This window comes from Mustelus asterias, unplaced genomic scaffold, assembly GCF_964213995.1.
Source record: "Mustelus asterias unplaced genomic scaffold, sMusAst1.hap1.1 HAP1_SCAFFOLD_95, whole genome shotgun sequence".
Lineage (NCBI taxonomy): Eukaryota > Metazoa > Chordata > Chondrichthyes > Carcharhiniformes > Triakidae > Mustelus > Mustelus asterias.
The window spans coordinates 307293-319100 of record NW_027590143.1 but is presented as its reverse complement, the minus strand read 5'-3'; the positions used below and the strand labels follow the sequence as shown (position 1 = coordinate 319100).

General features: G+C 48.0%; 1 protein-coding gene across 1 annotated transcript in view; it reads right to left on the bottom strand.

The window, feature by feature from the left end:
* Positions 1-453: 453 nt before the first annotated feature.
* Positions 454-11808, bottom strand: part of LOC144484200 (uncharacterized) — a 138428-nt gene continuing 127073 nt past the window's right edge. Inside the window, exon 18 of the mRNA XM_078202735.1 lies at positions 454-1650. Coding sequence (XP_078058861.1) covers positions 509-1650 — 1142 coding nt within the window. The 3' untranslated portion in view covers positions 454-508. The remainder of the gene's footprint in view (positions 1651-11808) is intronic.

Below are 11808 nucleotides of genomic sequence, written 5' to 3'. Positions count from 1 at the left end.
CACTAATGGAAATGTTCATATATTTGGCATGGTGTGACAGCCCTATGGCTGTAAAATGGTAGATCCTCTGGCTCAGTATGAGCTGTGACTTGGTGGATGGGCTATGAATGTGATATAAATACAGCCTTACAGATGATGCATTTCGTCCAAGTCAACTTGACAGTCAAATGATGAGGGCTGAATGGACTCCCCGAACTCTCTCGTTGCATATTGTTCTTATTGAATGGGATCATACCTATCCAAGCAGTGTAAAAAAAAGGAAACAACAGGAAACAAGTAGCCAGAGTAAATCTTGGTCCAGAGAAAGCTCACTTCAAAAGCAACTAACTTGTGTTAATATTAAAAACATTTGCCACATATTGTTTGACACAAAACTGATTCAGTTTAATTTTATCCAGAACATTAACACCTATTACCGAGCTGCAGTTTATGAACACCAGCAGAATAGGACCCTAATGAATGTTGTTCAGTCCTGGGTGTGATTAACAGCAAACTCTAACTCCTGCCTTCACTTATGAATTCGCTGATGCGTCAGCAGGTTGGATTTCCGAGTGAATCCCTTCCCACACTTGGAGCAGGTGAATGGTTTCTCCCCAGTGTGAACTCGCTGGTGTTCAATTAGTATCGACGATCGACTGAACCCAGTCCCACATTGAGAGCACATGAATGGCCTCTCGTCAGTGTGAACACGTTGGTGGGACCTCAGATCTCCAGATCGTTTGTAGCACTTCCCACAGTCTGGGCATTTGAAAGGTCTCTCCTCAGTGTGAACCCGCTGGTGAGCCATGAGTTGGGAGGACTGAGTGAATCCCTTCCCACAATTGGAGCAGGTGAACGGTCTCTCCCCAGTGTGAATTCGCTGGTGTTCAGTGAGACGGGATGATTGCCTGAATCCAATTGCACAGTGAGAGCATCTGAACGGTCTCTTGTCAGTGTGAACATGCTGATGGGACTTCAGTTCTCCAGAACTTTTATAGTAATTCCCACAGTCGAGGCACTTGAAAGGTCTCTCTCCAGAGTGAACCCGCTGGTGCACCATGAGTTGGGATGACCGACTAAATCCCTTCCCACACTCCGTGCAGGTGAATGGCCTTTTCCCAGTGTGAATTCGCTGGTGTACAGTGAGTTGAGATGATTGCCTGAACCCAGTCCCGCAGTGAGAGCACCTGAACGGTCTCTCCTCAGTGTGAACACGTTGGTGGTACGTCAGTTCCCAGGAACTTTTATAGCCCTTTCCACATTCTGCACAGTAAAAAGGTCTTTCCTCCGTGTGAACTTGCTGATGGCGTGTCAGTTCCCGGGAACTTTTAAAGCACTTCCCACATGCTGGACATTTAAAAGGTCTCTTGTCAGTGTGAACTCGCTGGTGTGATAGCAGGTTGCTTGTGTGAATGAATCCCTTCCCACACTGGGAGCAGGTGAATGGCCTCTCCCCGGTGTGAACTCTCTGGTGTACCAGCAGATTGGAGGACTGAGTGAATCCCTTCCCACATTTGGAGCAGGTGAATGGTCTCTCTCCAGTGTGAACTTGCCGGTGTCTCAGCAGGTTGAACGACTGAGTGAATCCTTTCCCACACACAGAGCAGGTGAACGGCCTCTCCCCAGCATGAACTCGCTGGTGAATTTCCAGTTCAGATGGGGAATAGAATCCTTCCTCGCAGTCCCCACATTTCAACGGCTTCTCTTCAGTGTGACGGCACTTGTGGTTCGTGGGGTCAGATGATTCATACACAGAACACGCGTACAGATTCTCCCCACTGCAATCGATGCTTTTTTCTTCCATGTTCAAAATCCAATAATGATACAATGGTTACAATAATTTGGGCGACTCCATCAGATCCTGATGTGATGTTCACTTTGTGTTTCCCGACTGAAAATCCTCCTCTTCTAAAACCCTGTGAAACTGATTTAAATGGAAAAAAGGCAGTGAGCGCGAACCCACAGAAACACAAAGGCAGGTTGTGAAATTGAGCTGAATGAATCTGGTCATTTGTGGGGCCGGCACTGGGAAAAAGTTACCATGGAAACTGCCGGATTGTCATTGGGCGGCACGGGGGCACAGTGATCAGCTCTGCTGCCTCACAGCGCCAGGGACCCGTGTTTGATTCCCAGCTTGGGTCACTGTCTGTGTGGAGTTTGTACGCTCTTCCTGTGTCTGCGTGGGTTTCCTCCGGGTGCTCCGGTTTCCTCCCACAGTCCGAAAGACATGCTGGTTAGGTGCATTGACCCGAACAGGTGCTGGATTGTGGCAACTAGGGGAATTTCACAGCAACTTCATTGATGTGTTAATGTAAGCCTACTTGTGACTAATAAATTTTTAACTTTAAAAAAACCCAACTGATTCACTAATGTCCTTCAGGGAAGGAAACCTGCTCCCTGGTCAGGGGTGACACAAGACTCTGGACAATCTGGGAGAAGAGATCGAGGGGGAAGAGGCAGAGAGACAGAAGTCGGAGAGGGTGAGACAGAATTGGGCAGCACAGGAAAAAAGGAATTTCAAATATTTCAAACTCCCACAACCTCGACCACCTCGATGGAGCAACGAAGCAGGTGTATGGGAACACCATCATCTCCAAGTTCCTTTTCAACTCACACACCATCCTGACGTGTCTGACATCCAGTACTGGATGAACAGAAACTTCTTCCAATTGAATATTAAGAACCAAGCCGTTGTCTTCAGTCCTCACAACAGACTCCACTCTCTCTCCCTGGCAACTGTCTGAGGCTGAACCAGACTTCTCACAACCTCAGTGTCCTGTCTCACCCCAAACTGAGCTTCCAGCCACATATCCTCATCATCACCCAGAATGTCTATTTCCACCTCAGTAACATCGCCCAAGTCTCAAATCATCTTGTTCAGAAACTCTCATCCATTCCTTTGTTACCTCTGGACTTAACTCTCCCAGAGCACTCTTTGCTGGCCTCCCACATTCAGCCTCCCTGCAATCCTCAGGTCATCCAAAACTCTGCTGTCTGTGTAATTATTCAAGACTTGTTCACCCATCACCCCTGTGCTCACTGACCTATAAAGGTTCCTGTTTAAGAACCACTAACATTTTAAAACTCCCGTCTTGTTTCCAAATTTCTCCATGACTGCGACCACTCCTCTCTCTGTAATATCCTTCAGTCACACAATTCTCCATAAAGAACAAAGAAGAACAAAGAACAATACAGCACAGGAACAGGCCCTTCGGCCCTCCAAGCCCGCGCCGCTCCCCGGTCCAGGATTGAATCCTGAATCCAGGATCCCCGCCCAATTTTCCAGCCTATCTACATACCAATATCCTATCCACCGAGCTGTCCCTCACAGCTACGATGCTTTGTTCATTACAACCTATTAACTCACCCCCACCCCCCCATTCCAGACCATGTGATCCCCAGGGAGAGGCGAAAACCCAGAGTGAAAAACCCCAGGGCCAATATGGGGGAAAAAAAAATCTGGGAAATTCCTCTCCGACCCCCTGAGGCGATCGAAACGAGTCCAGGAGATCACAATGGCCCTGATCGGAAAATGCTTCCCAACCCTAGTCATTTCCACTTCCATGAACACCATATGAATTCCCTGCCCCCGAGACAGGTTCCCAACTATCCGCAGTCTCGCTCTGTACTGGCACCAGCAAGATGATCATAGAATGAAGCCTTGAAACGAGAAACAAGGAACAATTAGCCCGCGCCGCTCCCTGGTCCAAACTAGACCACTCTTTTGTATCCCTCCATTCCCACTCCGGTCATATAGCTGTCTAGATAAGTCTTAAACGTTCCCAGTGTGTCCGCCTCCACCACCTTGCCCGGCAACACATTCCAGGCCCCCACGACCTTCTGTGTGAAATATGTCCTTCTGATATCTGTGTTAAACCTCCCCCCCTTCAAAGAACAAAGAACAAAGAACAGTACAGCACAGGAAACAGGCCTTCGGCCCTCCAAGCCTGTGCCGCTCCTTGGTCCAACTAGACCAATCGTTTGTATCCCTCCATTCCCAGGCTGCTCATGTGACTATCCAGGTAAGTCTTAAACGATGTCAGCGTGCCTGCCTCCACCACCCTACTTGGCAGCGCATTCCAGGCCCCCACCACCCTCTGTGTAAAAAATGTCCCTCTGATGTCTGAGTTATACTTCGCCCCTCTCAGCTTGAGCCCGTGACCCCTCGTGATCGTCACCTCCGACCTGGGAAAAAGCTTCCCACTGTTCACCCTATCTATACCCTTCATAATCTTGTATACCTCTATTAGATCTCCCCTCATTCTCCATCTTTCCAAGGAGAACAACCCCAGTCTACCCAATCTCTCCTCATAGCTAAGACCCTCCATACCAGGCAACATCCTGGTAAACCTTCTCTGCACTCTCTCCAATGCCTCCACGTCCTTCTGGTAGTGCGGCGACCAGAACTGGACGCAGTACTCCAAATGCGGCCTAACCAGCGTTCCATCATCGATGCTCGCCCCTAATTCCAGCCTCTCTTCAGTGTGAACATATTGATGGGATGTCAGTTCCTGGGAACTTTTATAGCACTTCCCACAGTCTGGGCAATTAAAAGGTCTCTTGTCAGTGTGAACTCGCTGTTGTGTCATGGGTAATGCCGACTGAGTGAATCGTTTCCCCACATACAGAGCAGGTGAATGGCCTCTCCCCCGAGTGAACCTGCTGGTGTTTCAACTGGTTGTTTGATGTATTGAATCCCAACCCACACTCAGAGCCGGCTCACGGCCTCTCCCTTGTGTGACTGCGTCACTGAGTCTCCAGTTTAGACGGTAACTGAAGCCCTTCTCACAGTCCTCATGTTTCCACAGTTTTCCCCGGTGTGATAGTGTCTCGACAGGTTAGACGATTGGTTGAAGCCTCATCCACACATAGAACATGTGTACAGTTTTCCCTCCACTGTGAACAGTGCTTTTTCCTTCAATGTTCAAAATCCCATAATTTGGACACTCCATCAGATCCTGATGTGAATGTTTGGTTTGAGTTTCCCGACTACATATCCTCCTCTTTCAATACCTCATGAAATTAATTTAAAACAGAGAAAAGGGAGTGAGAGAGTGCCCACAAAAACTCAAAGGCAGGTTATGAAATTGAGCTGAATGAATCTGGTAATCTGTGGGGTCGACACTAGGAAAAAGTGATCATGGAAGCTCCTGGATTGTCACAAAAACCCAACTGGTTCACTAATGTCCTTTAGGGAAGGGGACTTACCACCCAGTCTGGGCCTACACAAGACTCTGGCCTCTATGGGAGGGGAGAGAGGTGAAAGACGCATGGACAAAGGAGGTGATTTTCTACTTTGAATTCTAAAACTTTGACAAAATTCTCCAAACCTTCAACTTCTACACCAAGGAGGACCAGGTCTATGCGAACACCATAATCTCCAAATTCCCCTCCAACTCGCACTCTGCAACATTCCCTGCCCTGTCGGATATCCAGTACTGAATGAACAGCAATGTGCTCCATTTAACTACTGGGAAGAAGAAAACCATTGTTTCTCTTCAGTCCCTAGTACAAATTCCACTCCCAAACTACTGACTCCATCCTTCTCCCTGACAACTGTCTGAGACTGAACCGGACTGTTCCCAGCCTCAACAACAGCTTTCACTCTAAACTGAGCTCCTGACCTCATATCTACATAATCACTAAGACTGCCAATTTCCATCTCAGTAACATCATCTGACTCTGTCCTTGATTCTGCTCATCTGCAGCTGGAACTCTCATCCATCCCTTCGAGAACTCCAGACTTAACTATCCGAATGCATTCCCGGCCTCCTACATTCAATCGCCCTGAAGTCTTAAAGTCATCCAAATCTCTGCTGGCCATGTGCTTCCTCACACCAAGTCTTGTTCACTCATCACCCCCGAGCTCACTGACCTGCAAAGGCACTTAGTGTATAACACTTCTTTGAAATGCCGTGGGAAAGTCTATGACATGGAAGACATATAAATACAGATTGTTATTATTGACATGTATCATCGTTCCTTCATCATCACTGGGTGAATAACCTGTAACTCTTACTGAACGAATTGTGGGAGCACCTTCACCACATGGACTGCAACGGTTCAAGAAGGTCAAACATCATCTTGCCCACAGGTACCTGGGGATGGGGAATGTTTGCTGCTGGTCTTGTTAGTGAAAGGACACAGTCTATTTATTTATTAGCATCATAAGTAGGCTTACATTCACATTGCAATGAAGTTACTGTGAAAACCCCATAGTTGCCACACTCCGGCACCTGTTCGGGTTTACTGAGGGAGCATTTAACATGGCCAATGCACCTAACCAGCACGTCTTTCGGACTGTGGGAGGAAACCAGAGCACCCAGAGGAAACCCACACAGAGAATGCGCAAACTCGACACAGACTCCACAAGGCTGGGAATCGAATCCGGGTCCCTGGCGCTGTGACGCAGCAGTGCTAACCACCGTGCCACCTTAATGTTCACATCAAAGCAAAAACAGTGACTTAACTATTTGGGACTTTCAAAGGTGGTGATTTTAACCAACATTCCCCACGGTGGTGAATGTTGAGTATAAAAGTTGGCAAATTATGTTACAGTCATATAAAATATTGGTTAGGTCACATTTGGAATACTGTGTCCAATTCTGGTCGGCATTCTACCAGAAGGACGTGGTGGCTTTGGAGGGAGTACAGAAAATGTTTACCAGGATGTTGCATGGTATGGAGGGTATTAGCTATGAAGAAAGATTGAATAAACTGGAAAGATGGAGGCCATGGGGTGACCTGATAGAAGTTTATAAAATTATGAGGGGCATAGATAAGGTAACAATTGGAAGCTTTCTTCCTGGGCAGAAATGACAATCACAAGGAGGCACAGTTCAAAGGGGGGGAAAGTTCAGTGGAGACACGGGGGGAGGGGGGGGCGGGGGAAGTTTTTTTTACACAGTGGGTGGTGGGGGCCTGGAATGCACTGCCAAGTGAGGTGGTCAAGGCAACATTAGCAACATTAGCAACATTTAAAACTTATCTGGATAGAAACATGAACAGACGGGGTATAGAGGGATATAAGTGGTTGGTTTAGATAGGACAACGTGATGGGTGCAGGCTTGTGGGCCGAAGGGCCTGTTCCTGTGCTGTACTGTTCTTTGTTCTTGATCTCCTATCCACACCATAGGGGAACAGTGCGCAGGCGCAGTACCGGACATGGTCGGGAGCATGCGCGATGTTCGTGATGGCGAAGGGGAGAGAGGATCCTTTTGTCTCATCCGCAGTCGGTAAAGATGTGGAAACGCGCAGGGCCGATGGAGTCGGCGGGTGAACGGGGAGGTTTCTAAATACCTGCTGAAAGCCTCAAACCGCGAATACGGACCTGCAGGTTCCGCGTTTGCAGCTCCGGTTTGTTCTCCCGGGGCGAAGACCCCGGTTACCAGCCGCCATCTTAGTTCAGCGGAGGGCAGAGCGCATGCGCTGGCGTCTTGGTGACGCACATTGTGACACAACATAGAGTGGACGGGATTCAGGATTTCTGTTTTTAACTGGGTCCTAGTGCCCGAGGCCACATAAAAGGATCAGAGACACTGGTCAGAACTTTCTGGTTCAGTTAGGAAGGTTTCCATTGGTTTTGTTGATGCTTGGTTGTTGATTTTTGTCTTTCAGTTCGTTTGGACCATATGATTGGAGGGAATAAGAAAGGAAAGAATGTTCCATCCGAACTCGAATTGTCTGTTCTGAATTTCTATCCTGTATTTACACTGATAACTTCTGTAAAACTCCTTTTACAGGGGATTAGGATGGGAGGATTGACAGGTGGGAAACTTAAATCAAACATCACATTGAGATCTGACAGTCATTCGATTCATCAGGACCTGAATAGCAGTGTGGACGGAGAAATGTTTGTTCTGTCTGTGGAAAAAGATTTCAAACATCAGTGTGACTGGAAAAGCACCGAGACACACACACACCCGAGTGAAGGTGTTCCAGTGAACTGACTGTGGAAAGAGCTTGAACCAGTTACACAGCCTGAAAAAACATTACAACATTCACAGCGGGGAGGAACCGTACATGTGCAGTGTGTGTAGTCAACTGATCATCAACCTGGAGAGACACAAGGATACTGGCACCATGGAGAAACCATGGAAATGTGAGGATTGTGGGAAGGGATTCAAATGGCCATCCCAGCTGGAAATTCATCAGCGCACTCACACTGGGGAGAGGCCATTCACCTGCTCCATGTGTGGGAAGGGATTCAGAGAGTCATCCAACCTGCAGCAACACCAGTGAGTTCACACTGACCTGAGACCTTTTAAATGTCCAGACTGCGGGAAGGACTATAAAAGTTCTGGGGACCTGATGTCCCATCAACGTGTTCACACTGACCAGAGGCCATTCAGGTGCTCTCACTGCGGGACTGGGTTCAGGAAATCATCTGAATTCACTGTACATCAGCGAACTCACACTGGGGAGAGGCCGTTCACCTGCTCCATGTGTGGGAAGGGGTTCATTAATTCATCCAACCTGCTGAGACACCAGCGCACTCACTCTGATGCAAGTACTTTTAAATGTCCTGACTGTGAGGAGAGCTTTAAAAACAGTGATAATCTGCTGAGACATCGACGCACTCACACTGTGGAGAGACCATTCACCTGCTCCGAGTGTGGGAAGGGATTCACTCGATCAGTCGCACCGCTGACACACCGGCGAGTTCACAGCGGAGAGAGGCCATTCACCTGCTCTGAGTGTGGGAAAAGATTTACTTGTTCATCTCATCTATTGAAACACCAGCGCACTCACACTGTGGAGAGACCATTCACCTGCTCCATGTGTGGGAAGGGATTCACTCAATCTTCTAACCTGCTGACACACCAGCAAATTCACAAGTGAGTGCAGAGGTTGGAGTTCTCTGTATTGCTGCTGTTGATCACATTGAAGACTAAATGTATGGGTTAAACCTGAGGTGGGTAAGAAATGTGTCCCAGCTGCTCTCTTCCATGGTTCAGAGCTCCTAGACATGGAACAGAGACTCCTTTACAACTGTGTTTAGAGTCAGGAAGAACAACAGTGAATGCTGGAAACATGCTGTCAAATCAGAGATTGGTGTAAAACTGTTCCTGAGTGAGTGAAACAGCAGGTTTAAGTTTCCTGTCTGGAACTGATTGTGATAATTATGGTAATCGTAGAATCCCTACAGTGCGGAAGGAGGCCATTTGGCCCATCGCATTTGGAATACTGCATCCAGTTCTGGTCGCCACACTACCAGAAGGACGTGGAGGCTTTGGAGAGAGTACAGAGGAGGTTTACCAGGATGTTGCCTGGTATGGAGGGGCTTGGTTATGAGGAGAGATTGGGGAAACTGGGGTTGTTCTCCTTGGAAAGACAGAGGATGAGGGGAGACTTAATAGAGGTGTATAAAATTATGAAAGGCATAGATAGGGTGAACGGTGGGAAGCTTTTCCCCGGGTCGGTGGTGACGTTCACGAGGGGTCATAGGTTCAAGGTGAAGGGGGGGAGGTTTAACACAGATATCAGAAGGACATATTTCACACAGAGGGTCGTGGGGGCCTGGAATGTGTTGCCGGGCAAGGTGGTGGAGGCGGACACACTGGGAACGTTTAAGACTTATCTAGACAGCTATATGAACGGAGTGGGAATGGAGGATACAAAAGAGTGGTCTAGTTTGGACCAGGGAGCGGCGCGGGCTAATTGTTCCTGGTTTCTCGTTTCAAGGCTTCATTCTATGATCATCTTGCTGGTGCCAGTACAGAGTGAGACTGCGGATAGTTGGGAACCTGTCTCGGGGGCAGGGAATTCATATGGTGTTCGTGGAAGTGGAAATGACTAGGGTTGGGAAGCATTTTCCGATCGGGGCCATTGTGATCTCCTGGACTCGTTTCGATCGCCTCAGGGGGTCGGAGAGGAATTTCCCAGATTTTTTTTCCCCATATTGGCCCTGGGGTTTTTCACTCTGGGTTTTCGCCTCTCCCTGGAGATCACATGGTCTGGAATGGGGGGGTGGGGATAAGTTAATAGGTTGTAATGAACAAAGCATCGTAGCTGTGAGGGACAGCTCGGTGGATAGGATATTGGTATGTAGATAGGCTGGAAAATTGGGCGGGGATCCTGGATTCAGGATTCAATCCTGGACTGGGGAGCGGCGCGGGCTTGGAGGGCCGAAGGGCCTGTTCCTGTGCTGTATTGTTCTTTGTTCTTTGTTCTTTGAGTCTGCACCGACTCTCTGTCAGAGCATCTTCCCCAGACACACCCCTCCCCGCCCTAGCCCCATAACCCCACGCATTTACCCACTCATCCCCCCAACCTTAACATCTTGGAACATCTATGGGGCAATTTAGCATTGGCCAATCTGCCTAGCCTGTACATCTTTGCACTGTGGGAGGCAACAGGGAGCATTTACATGGAGATGGTGCTTCTACCCAGAGTGTAATGGTAATGCTGCTGCACTTTGATACGACTGCTCAGACATCAGACTGTGTCAGCTCTTATTGATACTGAATAAAATCTAACCACCGTCACCAATAAGGGGTATCACTGGGAATCATTTCAGAGTTTGGGAAAAGAGAATAAAGGGTTAATGGACACCCCGAATCCCAATTCTATAGAATAAAAGGATGTTCACAATACTCTGGGCCCAAATGGTTTCTCTTCAGCTCCTCTGCACCCTGTTACTGTGACTCCACACTTTGGGCACATGGACTGAACACCCAGGGGTTCCGTCACCATCTGCCCCAATCGCCCCGTCTCCTGCCCCGATTGGCTGGAGGCCCATTTCCCAGTCAGTCCTCCAGCACCTTCCTGTCTCTCTGTCAGTGCGACGTCCAGGGCAGTTTCCCAACTGGGGCACAGGCCCCATTATTCTCAGCTAAATTCAGCTCTTAGCTCCGTTGCCTGGCTGGCATTGACACAAGCAATAGAGACAGAAAGGTGCCCCAGGCTCAAGTGGGAACTTGAAACTTGTAGCTTTCAACAAACTCTTCAACATTTGTGCATTCAATACCTGTTTTTACATTGAGGCACTGGAGGTGAAGAATAACTTTCCCTTTCTAACTTTGTACTGTCTATTGTATCAGCCACGGCGCAGTGGATCACACTCTTCCACAAGAAACTACCAAGGGTCATGAACAAAGCCCAGTCCATCTCACAAACCAGCCTCCCATCCATTGACTCTGTCTACACTTCCCGCTGCCTTGGAAAAGCAGCCAGCATAATTAAGGACCCCACACAACCTGGACATTCGCTCTTCCATCTTCTTCTGTTGGGAAAAAGATACAAAAGTCTGAGGACACGTACCAACTGACTCAAAAACAGCTTCTTCCCTGCTGCCATCAGACTTTTGAATGAACTTACCGTGCATTAAGTTGATCTTTCTCCACACCCTAGCTATGACTGTAACACTACATTCTGCACCCTGTCCTTTCCTTCTCTGTGAACGGTATGCTTTGTCTGTATAGCGCGCAAGAAACAATACTTTTCACTGTATACTAATACATGTGGTGATAATAAATCAAATCTTCACTCTGAATCTGACGATTGTTCTTTCCAATCCCAGTCCATTGACCTGAAGCCAACATTCAAAATGCCAGCACTGAGGGAGTGCTGCACTATTGGAGCTGCTGCCTTCAGTATGAGATGTGAACCCAAGCATCCCATCTGCCCCTTCAGGCGGACATAGAAGTTGCAATGGATATGATTTTGAAGAAGAGTAGGGGGGGCTGGCCCTGGAGTCCTGACCAATATTTATCAATCAACGTTACTAAAAACAGATCATCTGCTCATTATCATGTTGCTGCTTTTGGGATCTTGCTGTGTACACATTAGCTGCCACATTTCCGTCATTACAACAATGACCACACTTCA